General features: G+C 44.0%; 1 protein-coding gene across 4 annotated transcripts in view; it reads left to right on the top strand.

Moving 5' to 3' along the window:
• Positions 1 to 13,436, top strand: part of LOC124414962 (uncharacterized protein CG43427) — a 59,004-nt gene that overhangs the window by 29,109 nt on the left and 16,459 nt on the right. For 2 of the 4 annotated variants that reach the window (XM_046896157.1, XM_046896160.1), the window contains exon 2: positions 13,078 to 13,285. In XM_046896157.1, coding sequence (XP_046752113.1) covers positions 13,238 to 13,285 — 48 coding nt within the window. In that variant the 5' untranslated portion in view covers positions 13,078 to 13,237. Of the gene's footprint in view, positions 1 to 11,788; positions 11,946 to 12,838; positions 12,957 to 13,077; positions 13,286 to 13,436 lie in introns of those variants that run through there. The other 2 variants (XM_046896159.1, XM_046896158.1) reach the window with 2 other exon arrangements.

The raw sequence follows: 13,436 nt of genomic DNA on the forward strand, positions 1-13,436 counted from the left end.
TGCCGTTTCGTTCTGCGAAGTTGAACGCGGTTGCTGTACCCGGACGAATCGGCATCCGGTTTCTGCCTTTTCTCATCTCTCATTAGCCACTAGATTGTGCATTGTCCGCTTTAGAATACTCGCAGATTATACCGAAAAAATAAAGTAAGATTGCAGAGGAATAAGGTGGAGAGGCGACGCCGCCGACTCGCAGAACCGATTTTGATTAATTTCTTGTTTGATCTGAAACCGGTCTCCTCATCACCATCATCATCATCATCATCATCATCATCATCATCATCATCGAGCATCCGCAGTGATAATATCTTTACGGCGTGTGAAATACCGCAATTCGTGATACTGTGTCTACTCCAACTTCAAAGAAGATCAGTAGCTGTTCAGCACGAAGAGTTTTACGTCCCTTTACGTGCACCGGTACAATAGGACCTACCTGCCTACGTACCGCGTCGTCATTTTCGCCGCAAGGATTCAGCTCTGAAATTAGCCTCCAGAAATTTCAACGAAACTTTTATTAATTGTAAGCAAGCGACCGCGGTTTCTCACCATCTCCAACCAGTCAGATTTCCTCAGTTGTATTTAATTACGTTTTCACTCTGCGTACACGCAGGCCTCGGATGGTTAGCTAGGTAGGTATATAATCATATCACAGAAATAACTCTTTGATAAGAGTTCGACGCTCCGTTTCTCGTGTATACCGGTCTAATACATAATACGCATACCTTATACATCTTCTTAACTGCAGCTGAGAGCTGCCGCAAGGACGTCGTCTGCACAAGGTATCGCATTGCGGCTGTGGAGGTACAGAAAGGCCGATGAATGCGTTCAGCTATACCTTATACCTACTTTCATTATCAAACACAGACGGACCGGGTATAAGGATCAGACTTTCCGTGAAGGGGCAGAGCGAACGAGCGATGCGTCACGATGGAGCAGAGAATAAGAGTAGCGCCCCTCTGATCCCCTCCCCCACAGCATCCATCCCCCATCGTGAGGTGCGGTTGAACCTTGTGGGTTATTTATTCCGAAGAGACTTTATTACTCTCCTCGCTGTGGCGGCGGCGGCATCTCATGCAGCCGAAGGGGGCTAATGCATAAATGCATCCGACTCGTATGTAGGTATATCGCCTCGGAGAGGCGAATGACCCCAAACAATGCAAACGGCCGAGTCAACGTCAACATCGCCGGCATCGACGAAGAGTCTGCCCTCTCTTGTATCCTCTCCGTGTCAGCATCCATGGGTACATATCTCGGACACGGATGCTGCAGGAGATAGGTACGTGCGCGTAGAACTAAAGCGTTTACCTTGCTAAAAATTTACTCTCTCAACAGCAGCAGCAGCTGCTTGCTCGGGGCAAAGCGTAGGTTGTGCTGTCGAGGTTTATCGTTAGTGCCGTTTATAGGACGAGGTCGTTCCTTCCTTTCATCCTTTCTTCTTCGGCACGGCTGCATCGCGGCGTCCGATGCAGACGCTGCTGAACTCTTGTTAAGCCGCGCCGGTTTTTGGTACACCGAAGAAGGCCGCACATTTCGATGTTGACATATGTATATTATATCCAAATACCGAAGTAAAACACTTCGATACATTTTCATTTGACGCAGAAATAAAGAAATGGCACTGATAGCCATAGTAAACTCGTAAAGTGGAGTGTTTTCGTTTAGAATTGTGCATAGAATGGCACTTCGATATTTGGAGATGTATACGTTGACGTCGCAATCTACCGGCGCACCCCCTTAACCCTTTGAGGGGCAGTGGGACGTATACCTCCGATCCATTTTGTCTCAATTTTTTTTTTTCATATTGCTAATATATTTTTGCACTTTTTAAAATTGCGTGCAAAATTTTAGTAATATATTCATTTATATGTCTGCTATAAAAAATTAAGGTAAGGAAACCTGTTTTGTTTCCTTTTTTTTTTTTAAAGTCGGTTTTTTGTCACGTAGATAGCTGAGGCTCCGGAAATTTTTCTTTGGTTATTCTCCATACACAGTTCTACAGTATATATATATTTTTAGAATTTTCTGTACGCTAGTTGAGAAGCAAAAAAAATTTGAAAATTTTGAAAAAAATTCGCTCAATTTTCAATTTCGTAATTCTGACTTCAGAATCGTAATCAGCGACCCCGAAAACCTGTATATCACTTATGATTTTCTGAATTTGTCAAGTAGATAAGTGCGCAACTGAAAGGGTTAAGAGATCGCAGCAACGCGGCATCTTCTGGCCTCTTCCACGTAGGTGTAGTGATAAATCGAGTCTGGATAGCCTGGCGGTGACACCAAAGTACGTACGCACACCTACAGTACCTAGCTGACGAGAAAAATTGGACGAGCCGGCTTCGAGACGAGGGAGTCTCTTTAGGGGTTAATTTATACAACCGCGACATCGTTTGTTCGTCAAACACCGCGCGAGTGTAAATAAATTCAATCAGCTGTAACCGCGTGTAGGGATAAGGTACCTGTAATTGCCCGTTGCCTAACGCGACGTATTTTATGTCTGTTTGATGCAGGTATTCCGCACCACCACCACCACCACTTTAAACACCTCAGCACGCGTAGGGACAACAGTGATTGTTCTTTAACGGCGCGCAATTACAAGTGCATAAAATTGTTGCAAATATTTTACTTGCAACCTTTGTGCACACATCCCAGTTTAACTGCCGAGCTATATGCTGCTTTTATCTAAGGTGCTCGTGCAGCTCCTCGGCCTAACAGAGTATCACATTTGGCGAGCAATTACCGTGTCGGCATGCCGCAATCGCGGTTGCGGACCCTGATTACGAAACGCTACGGCAAATTCGATACGCAACGGTAGTGAATCGAGTTTGAACTTTTGCGCTTTCCGTACACCGAAGAAGGATTTGATGAATGCATCACGTTTGGTGGTTGGATATCGTGTAAAAAATGTTTTCACGATGCAAGGAAACATTACTTGATTTGACAAAAAACGCAACCGTCACAACAATTTATATCATCAAGTGAAACCACGTGGAATTAAGGAAACGTTTCTTTAGACAAATTTGATCCCTGTATTTGATAAATACCACAATTTTTATATTTTGCATGCAGTTGGAGACCCGATATGGAAAGTAATCCATATCGGAAAGTAATAAGATATATTTTCAATACGAAGTATTTCGAGCTAGAGTAAAAAACTTTCGCTCGGGGGCCCCGAACCTTGATTCGCCCCTGGAAAGTGAACAGCTCGGTTGGCTAGCTTCAGCGTCATTGAAACAGAGCAGAACTTTTGTTCGGTGTTACGTATCGTTGCGTTTCGATCTGTTTCACCTGTCAGCAACTGATGCGAATATTTTCGAGACTCGTCGTTCGGTCTAGGAAACCGAAGAAAAATCTCTGTTTCTCAATCGATTTTCCATCAGATCAAGGGACAGATCTTACACTCGGTTCCAGCACATTCAAATTATCATAATCTATACGTATATGTAGTGAAATAAGTGCAGAGTAATATATTGTGAAGTCGGTGGATATAAGAACGTTTTTCAATTTTGCTCTGACATAAACAAATCGACCGTGTCAATTTTCTGTTCAACAGTTTTCACTTGCATTGCGTATTACAGCTGTGTGCAAACCTTTGTACAGAAATTTTTGGTTAGCAAATAATTTATACACAGTATATTTATATATTACATACCTACAAGTACGAATATGATCATGATACAATTAACTGGTACAACGAGCTCGAGCTCTCATTCTCTTGCCGTTGCATAATAATCAACTCGCTGTATAATAACTCCCTGCCAGTGAGCGTTATTTTCGTATATTGAAATTTCCTGACTTCCATTCTCCTCATCAAATCCATGACGCAATCATGACCTTATCTTCCACCAGTTGCTATCCTTCGGCCGACACGATGAAGGTAAAAAAATCATCAACGTGGTTTCCTTTTCCCCAAAAAAATTTACGCATCGTTTATTGAAACGATCGGTATTAGTAACATTTGATTGGTTTATTTAGGATCAAGGCCGCGGAAGAAGTGTGTAGTTATAATCAAATTGAATTATTCAAGGAATGTTGGCGGACTTTCAGATCTCGTCTAGTTAACTACCGCATGAAAATGAGGAAAGAAAGAAACGAGGGGAAAAAAAGGGACGAAATATTTTCGGCCAGCCTCGGGCATCGCACTGTGCCAGAGTAGACAGGGGCTCGAGATCTGCTGCACCGGCGTCGCGTCAACAGCAGAGACGTATAACGTATACATACACAGATCATGCGCAAGTAATAGTTTTTGGTTTCATTTTTTTCGCCTTAATACTTGATCATTAGCCATGTCATATACGTATATAATAATTTTCGCCACATGGGAAGTTATTCAAATGAATCTCAACGTTTGACTGGCTCGAGACGTTTCCGACATCAATTCTGCATAATGTATTCCGATTATACGAGCTACTCCCAACAATTTCCATACACTCATACGTAGAAACTTGGCGGTGTATCGTGTATTTGCTGAGTATTACGAAATTGAGGAATGTTGCCGCCTTGCAATAATAACGCGCCTTCTTTGTACGCTGATACATATATTCGTGAATCATATTACGTGTCCCTTTGTGAAACGCGGGTAAAGCGACGTCCACGTCACCGTTTTTCTGTCCACAATCTGTTTTCTACGCCGAACTTTTTTCGTCAAGCCAACTTTTCAACTTATTGTTAAATAAATGAATAATAATGTTCACTGCATGAAGGGGGGGGGGGGGGGGGGGGCTGAATTTCTGTAGGCTTCGTCACGGTTTCGACCCACGCATGGAGAATGGAAATTTTTTGATTTCTTATTTGGGTATACAATACGAAAGACCTGCGATGCCTGCCTCTATCGAGTATCAGGAGGATGTCTAACACGTTAATGTACCCGTAACCACACTGACTAGATAATGTCATAAGAAAATTTACAATCAGACCGGAGAATTTCAGTGAGCAGGTATTGCTAATGGACCAGACCGCCTGCAGTCGTGAAATAGGGGCACCAAGCTCCGGTGAAACTGTTTTCAAATATTCACCATCCATGTTCCGAAAGTGAAGCAATCGTGACACAAAGCGTTTTACAAAGCCCCACTTATCACCCCGTGTGACAAAAAATGTACATTTATCTAGTTTTTGCGAAGTGTCGGATAAGAGTAGATAGAAAACACTTGGAACATTTCGATCCATTTCAATGTTTGACAGGCGAATTTGTGGCGTCGTCGTTTGTTCCGAGCTTTCAGAACTTTCCATTACCAGATTTGATACACAGTCCGAGGAGCAGCTGCCTCTGCCAGCGCCGATAAACTTTCGCCCCCTTTTAACGGGGCACCAGCGTTTGCCGGCTTTTGGTGAAGAACACACGTGTTCAAGGTCCGGTATAGCACTGGAAGTGAAATACATACCCCGACGCCGCCCGCCATGTGGCTGGCACGTGTTTACATACTTTGGTGCATCGGGGACGCCCGGGGCTCGAAATACACCGGCGCGAAGGGTTCGTAGGTATTTTCGTACCTCTGCAGCTCTGGGGCGATTATCTCAGCCCATGAGATTTCCAGCAGCTTTACGAGTACCGAGTATAAGTCTGGATCACGTCTCACCAAAGCTTTACGATGCTAATGTCAGGGTTAGGATCCTGAGTATGGGTGGGACGCGAATACCGCCAGGCATGGTTCTCAATTTTCCCCGAAACTGTGCCTTACAATTGAAGAGAAAAAATCATATTCATGGTGCTCCTACAGGATAGTTTTTCATGTTTTACACGAGAGAAAAAAAATGTCTACATTTCTTTCTTCAAGCTCTGTTCGAAGAAAGATCGTGAGCTATAATCGCGGAGTGACGGAATTGGTGGATAATAATTCTGAAATGATATTCACGGGTTCCAAAAGTTTTGTAAATGCTGCATCACTATTAGGGACACGGAGTTGAGGGTTGTAAATCTATAGCGTAGCTTTAGAATTGTACGGTGTATATTAGGTACCTGTTATAATTATAGTATATCTTGTCTTTTGCGGTCGAGCGTAATGATCATAAATTGCTCGTATAAGCTATAAACACGCTGCAGTGGCGAAGGGGATATGTTGGTTATCCATCCAGCCAGAGAAGGATAGAAAATGAGATATACATAAGCGCGTGTCGTGAGATCTTGTCTCCGTTGCATTTATTTTATTATTATTGTAATATACATTTGTTTATTGTGAGACGTACAGAATGAAAAAAGATTCAAACATCACGGTTATTTTTTGCATAGCAGTAACGAAAACGGATCTTAGTATTTCTTGTTGGAATGTTTTCAAATATTCAATCTGAACGAGACATCGTGACTAATACGTGACACTGTTGTATTTTGGTGGAGTGAATATCTCATTAAACCGTACCCGGAAATGCGATGAGGGACGCTACCGATGCAGGGTACATCTGAATTTCCCCTTAAAAATTCGATTGAACAATTGAATGACAGAGAAATATGAGTGGCAAGATTAAGTTGAGATTCGAAATGATCGTGATTGCAGGTAGATCGAACGAGAGGCAAAAGGAACGTCGAGTGCGGAGAATGCAACGGTACGTACACGCTCTGATGCAGCAGGAATAACAGCCTCTGAGTAGAACGTTGATAAAAACATGCGGAGGGAGAGACGGTCCTCCTCCCATGTCGTCCGCTTAGCTCCGTAATCCTTGTATACGCCAAAGCGTCGACGTCGTCGTTCCGACTTCCTCGAAGCTGTACCTACGCCCGAGTGGTCCTGCAGTCCTGGGTCCCGGTTCTCGACACTGGGACATGATGCCGCGCGGAAAGGACGAGGAGACGGAAAGACGTTAGCGGGTGGGGGGGATGGAGGTGGAGGACGGAGGACGGAGCACGTCTCCGAGGGCATCGCCCTGACCGCGACCTAGCCACCGCGCAAGTCCCTAAGACTCGAAGGAGATCGTGGCTCGCGCATGCCTTCGGACTTCTTATTGTTAGCCGCCGCCACGGCAGACACCTTGACTCCGTCGTTTTAATAACTTTCCACGTGCGCCTGCTGCTGATGCTTAGGTATTCAAGGAGCAAGGGATGTGTCCGTCTGATCGTGACACGTAACGACGGGGTTTTTTGCCGTTTCTGGCGTTACATCGATATTAATTTCTTTTTTTTCTTGTTTTTCCATTTTCACGTGTTTTTCTCTTTTTCTTCTCATTCCAACCGAATTCTCTTTCACCTTCCGCATCACGCTCAGCTGCCGAACGTGGACCCACTCTGTACTCTGTGCGTCGTCCTTCATCTCACGTTTCGTATTACTGCTGTGCAAGAGATGCGGGATTTTTTACGCTTTCTTCTAAGTTGCAGGATCCCGTCTCCGGATATTCACCCGATAATTGACACTAAGTGTCGATTACACTTCTATACGTGGCAACTTAACGATGATTTTTTTTCTCTTCCTTCCCCAAGTTTTGATCGATCTTTAATTGGTCTTTGAAGCTATCCTGGCATTGAGTCCTCCGTGGTGTTCAGCAGTATTAACACTGAACTCGGTTTTCTGTTCGCATACTACGGTAACCTGCTGCCATGCTTCTTCTCCGGAATTGCTCCCGTCGTGTTTCTTACCGCAAAATGGTTAGGAACTCTGACGAGTAGAAACAAAGAGTAGAACGAACCCAATGAAGTTGGAATAAAAGGATTCGCTTGAACTCTCTTTGTTCAAACTGAACCGGCGCCTTCTCGATGAAATTTGACGTGTCGTGTATTTTATCTGCGGGAAACGGATTCTTTAGTAATCCAGTAGAACTCAACGCTGCTCGCAGGCTTGTCAACAATTCAACTCTGCCATCTTAGCTGCAGTGAACTTTCAAAACACGGCAACTCGCTTTAACCATTGCACAAGTCTTTTTCATTACGCACTGTAGCGGTAATTGGCTTTGCGGCGACACGTACTTTTGACCTACTTGCCGAATCGAGTATTTCAGTAACCTGTGAGGTAAAACAAAGCTCGTGCACTCCTCGCGAATCGCACCAAACAGCCCTGAGTATCCCTTACTCGTTCGATGTAATTTACAGTTACCCTCGATCCAAGCGGTCATCTCTGTGACGAAGTTTGTTAGTTTGGTGGTTATTTTCGAGGGGTCATGTCGTCCAGATAATTTATGGTCCAAGTCACTTAAGTATATGTATATAACAGACAGGGGTAGAGCCGTGTCCGCTTTACAGATAACACACGTGCGTGTATATGGGTTTCCGAATGACAAGCTCTGCTCCCGCGGACTGGCGAGAACCCCGGGGGCTACTTAATATGCTTACTTTTATTACCTATAAGCGTATAAAATCCTCTGAGGTCACAGTTCCCCGGACTACCAACCTTCCTACTTGGTTCGGTTATGTATGCACCCTACGCAAGTCTCTGTTCGCTCGTAATTTTACGAAGCCGCATAACTTTATGTACGTATATACGTTCCATAAAACTCCCAGAATGCCGGGCACGCCCGTTTTACGATCCGCTTGTCCGGATGTAGTGCCATTCGAACTTCGGAACGTCGAGCCGTCCCCGAGGAAGAAGATGACCGACGCTACGTTTTCCCTGCCACAGGGATAAATCGGTCAAATATTCTTTTTGACCCTGAACCCAACGGGGATCACATTTCTGCACTCTGGATGTATTTTTATTAACTTGCAAATTCTTTGGCGCAGCGCAGTTCGGATTGAATTTAATGCTCGCAGCTGTGGCGAAGTGCAGTTCTGCGGGAAGACAAATGTTTGAACCAGTCAAGACTTGCGAGTTCAGCTGATGGTAACTGACATAATTGTACGCTTGTTGACGTTAAACGTGAAATTTTGCACGATGATCTCACAGCGGCTTTTAAACTGCTTTCCGAAGTATATTTACGCTCTTTTTCTACGCGGTTGGTAAAGCGTTTTCTGTGAAATCGGTATCCAGCTTATAACTGTACCGAGGAAATCTAATTCTGAAAGTTAACGGTAGAGACATATCGAACTACTGCTGCACTTGTCCCCTGCACCTGGAGACTTAAGAGCTCCTATACCAACGATCTATATCAACGCTGTATAAGATGTACAATAAAACAGATGTCATCGCGTCGGTTTTCCAAAGCCATTTACTAATTTGGCAAGCTATCCGTCGTAGTATGGATTCTACATATTGTTTACTCTTGAGTATATTTATCCGAGTATGAGGGACGAAAATGTGATACAGTTTGTGAATGTTGCATGATATTATTCGACGCTGTGGAATACAGTTAAAACAACAGTTCCGTAAATAGATGCAGCTGCGCAGGATTATGTTGTGGGATTTTTTCATCCGAGGTAGGGAAGGCTTTTAAGCGCCGAGGGTCCCAGAATCCAACTATCTCGGGAATCTCCGATCAGCCAGAGCATTCCTGGGTTGGCTGCAGAGCGGCAAAGAACCACGGTATCCACAGCGTGTCAGTGACAGCTGCGAACGATCCTAGGATTTGTTCAAAGAATAAGGTAACAGAGGAGAAACTTGTCCTTAAAGTAAACGTTACTCTGACGATGAATTTAAATAATCATTCCTTCTTGTGAATTAAAAATCCAACCCAAATGAGCATTGTGCAAGCCTCGTCAATTATCTCATAAGATTATCTCGTGAATAATTTTACCGTTTGACGTGGAACTCTCATACTTCATTTGAATAGCCGGTGAAACTGCTCTGGGGGTTGCAACGTCTACCACCTTGTGAACCACCGGACTGACGAAAGATTATGGTCAGAGGAAACAACGATACGGTACTACTGTTGAGAAATCAAGAGAACTGTCGCACTTAACGGCAGGCCTCACCTGAGGAACCTTTCGATCGCGTTCTGCTATCATTCTTTAGCTTTTATTTTTCTTTCGAACAACGTACGAATAATAAAAAAAGGGATACAGACTTCAGTGCGTACTTCAAGAACCATTCGCAGTCGCGAGAGCAGGATGGTCGGCGTCTTCTAATCAAGACTTGTCGTCTTTTGAACGACTCGTAACAAGCCTTAACTGTCAACCCACGTAATCCTCCAACCTTAAGTAAGAGAACAACCTGGAATCTTACCGCATGATGGAAGCCTCAAGCAAGTTCGTGCACTTCGTAGTTGACTCAATCTTGCGATTCTATGGATTATGAGACGTAGAAAAATTGCAACGTACCAACTCTATCAACTTTCAGCCGACGAATGTTCAGCATCTTTGAATCCACCGGCATGCATGTTCTAATAGAATTCTTGCAATTCTCTTCGGTGCAATTCAAAGTAATTCGAGGACTTCGTGGTATAGTGCAGGGTGGGCCAAAAGGCGTTATAAGCGCAGCTGTAGATTACAGATACGCGTATTCAACTAGCCAGGATGTAGGTCAGGATAGGTACAGGCGATTGATGTTTTGGTTCGATCTATGAAACTTCGGGGCATCGGGGCAATAATCGAAAAGTATCACTGTAGCACGCGGAGGGGCTTACGATTAGCTTCGTTTAGTGGTGCGAGTCAAAATCGTTGAATCATCGAGCCTGAAAAGTCCTTCAGATTCGAGACACTCGTCATTCGAGTAGCAAAATTACTCGCTCCAGTTACTGAGCCATCATCTTTACGAGCGGCAATTTCCATCAGATAGTTTCCACAGTTGACTACACACTGAAACGATGCATCTGCTGCTGATGTTAACTTATGCCTGCCCAGAAAGATCTAAATGTGTACCAAAGTGTGACACGCGCAGTTCTAGTCGAACTGTACTAGGTACATCTACATGTTCCGTAAGTCCGGCCGCGGTAAATCGCTAAGAATTTGAAGAACTCTGGGCGAAATTTGCCGCATACGATATAAGCGTTTCTTTCGTTGGCGAGTTGTCAATCACCTGCTTACGTGATCGTGATTATTCGATGTTCATCGAGTTTCAGTTCCTCAGGAATTACCAAGCTTGTATTCTCGTCATCCAAAGATCCATAAGTAACCAATCATGCGATAAATGGCGAAGAATCTGCCGGACCAAAGCTCCACACTACAGAGTCTGGAGTCTGAAGCGGTAATTTCCGCCTGGCGTTCCCACGACACACTCGCCTTACCTAATGACCACTTGCACGTCCGTAACACAGAATTCCCCTTCGTGCACTGGGACTCTCGTCCGCTGTTGGTGGCAGCTTATCTTCATGTCTCGGTACACCAGGCAAAGGGCAAACACAAATTGGTCCTTCGGAGGGCTGAGATTACAAAAGTCTGCTTCACCTTGGCACAACCCAGCAGTGGTGCAATTAATTCTCTGAAGGAGACCAAAGTGTCTCAAGTCCTGCGTAAACATATCAAATTGTCATCGTAATTGTTGAATACAATCAAAAATACTTTACAGTTTCTCGCTCTCTCCCTCCTTGTCTCTCCACTCCACCGTGATCTAGAGATATTGTATGTGAACCACTGCGCAAAGTATGCACTATGGGTACGTACTGACAGTTTTTCACATCTATCAAGGAAACAATGGTGGCCTTCTGAGTCCGGAGACCCAAGGATAGCCTAGTGGTGTACAACTTGAGCCTTTTACAAACTAATACAGCTTCGCAAGTTGCCGCTATTGTCTACTCAAGAAGCACGAGTGAAGGCATTTTCCCTTCACCTCCTAACTCACGCATTTATCGGTCACACCTTCATTCGCACCTCGATGGTGTGGTTAAGAGAACAGAAGTGTCAATGTAGAACACCTGAAATTACGCCTGTCTCCGTACATTCAGTACTAACGCTGCATACCTGACATCACGAGCTGATAAGAAATCTTATACCAATATTTAAGATATAAAGACAGTCACCTGATAAGACTGAATGAAATTGTGTACTCGCTCGCAGTTTGACTTGAAGCTTACCTGGCATTTCACGTAACGTGATATTCTCCCCCGTCACTTGATTAGTCACCGTTTCATTCCCTGCCCAATCCGCCGCCTTCGGGGATCTGAAAATTCTTAATCAAATATCTTCTGAGTTAAGAGTGTTTCCTAGCTCGATCCAGTCAAAGGTGAGCTGATCATTATTTCGAATAATTTTATTCCGAGGCTTGCGCCATTGCTACAATAATCACCGCGGTAGGTACGATGAATAACAAGAGCTCGTAGGAATGCCTGATGCTTGTGTGACTGTAGCCAGTGACGTGTATGAAAAGTTACGTCTTGTTGATCACATTGATCGTTAATCGGAAATAAATGAGCCTGACGATTGCTGTTACGAACATTTCTATTGCCTGTCGAGCTCGAACTCGTCAGCGTTAGGAATAACAATAGCACGACGAGAAACGACCCTGTGTAAGTTCGCAGTCAAGTTAGCCTTGGTAACTTTTCTTCCCCTCCCTTCGCTACCAATCTCAACCACGCGAACAAATAAACGCTTTGGTTCGAAAATAGACGCTCGGGGACCGGATGCTGCCGCGAATGTAGTGACCTGTAATAACATTTGTAAATTATAGGCGTGGTTGTGGTTTTTGGCCTCAAGAACCCAGTACAAATACAGGCGCTGCAGTCACGCGAAACAATAACACGCATCAACTAATGTCTTCTTCTCTTCGTGCGTAACGAAAATTCGTTAAAATTTGTATTTCTCAATACAATTGTTTCCATTCCATTTGAGTTACGATCTTTGTCCCTGCGTTGCTGATTAATGGAAGATTAACCAACCACGTACGAGATACTCGTTGTTTGTGAAAGGGGTAGCGGATCAAAGTCTACAGATGGGCTGATAACAAGTTCTACTCCTCCTTAATTGCAGACATAATAAACTATCAAACACACACAACTGGTATTTTTAATCTTTCCTACGCATAACTATCGAATAATGGTATTGCATACGATGCAAGTAGAAGAAAAACAGAACACCCGATGATCTGTCGATAAGCCGATCAGACAGACGATTGGTTGGAAGTAGCGCGTATCAACAGAATTCATTACATCGTGCAAGTTTTATCCGCGAAAACAAATAACAACAGGAATGCAATTTTATGAAAGAAATTAAATCATTTCGAATGTTGATAAGAAAAGTAATTGACTCGGCAAATATAGTAAAATCCCCGCTGCCACTTGCTGGTTAGAAAAGATATGTCCGCGTACAATTAAAATGGGATGTAAATAATTAAAATTGTTTACGTTTTATTTTCACAGATTCCGATCGTAGGATGGATTCGTTGTCGGTGCAGGGAGCGCCGCGTTGAAGAGGGGCTCTCAAGAACTCTGTAGTGCAGGGTTCCTCGAGCTGCAGGTGTTTCAGCGTTCCCAATTCGGAGGACGGAAGGTTGAACAATCTCAGGAGGAAGTCGCGACGATGCCAGCCTCTCAACCCGCCGCCTCGGAGCGGCGAACCGATAAAATGGTAAGGCTAATTGATCTTTTACGTAAACGTGTCTGATGATAATTCTACGGGCATTAACAATCGTGCACAATTGGGCATGCAAGGTTAGCTCATTGCATCGGGAATAAACGCCTTGCAAGACTCGAGTGTCCGGTATAACAAAGCTAATCTA

The sequence above is a fragment of the Diprion similis genome, chromosome 14 (genome assembly GCF_021155765.1).
Source record: "Diprion similis isolate iyDipSimi1 chromosome 14, iyDipSimi1.1, whole genome shotgun sequence".
Classification (NCBI taxonomy): domain Eukaryota; kingdom Metazoa; phylum Arthropoda; class Insecta; order Hymenoptera; family Diprionidae; genus Diprion; species Diprion similis.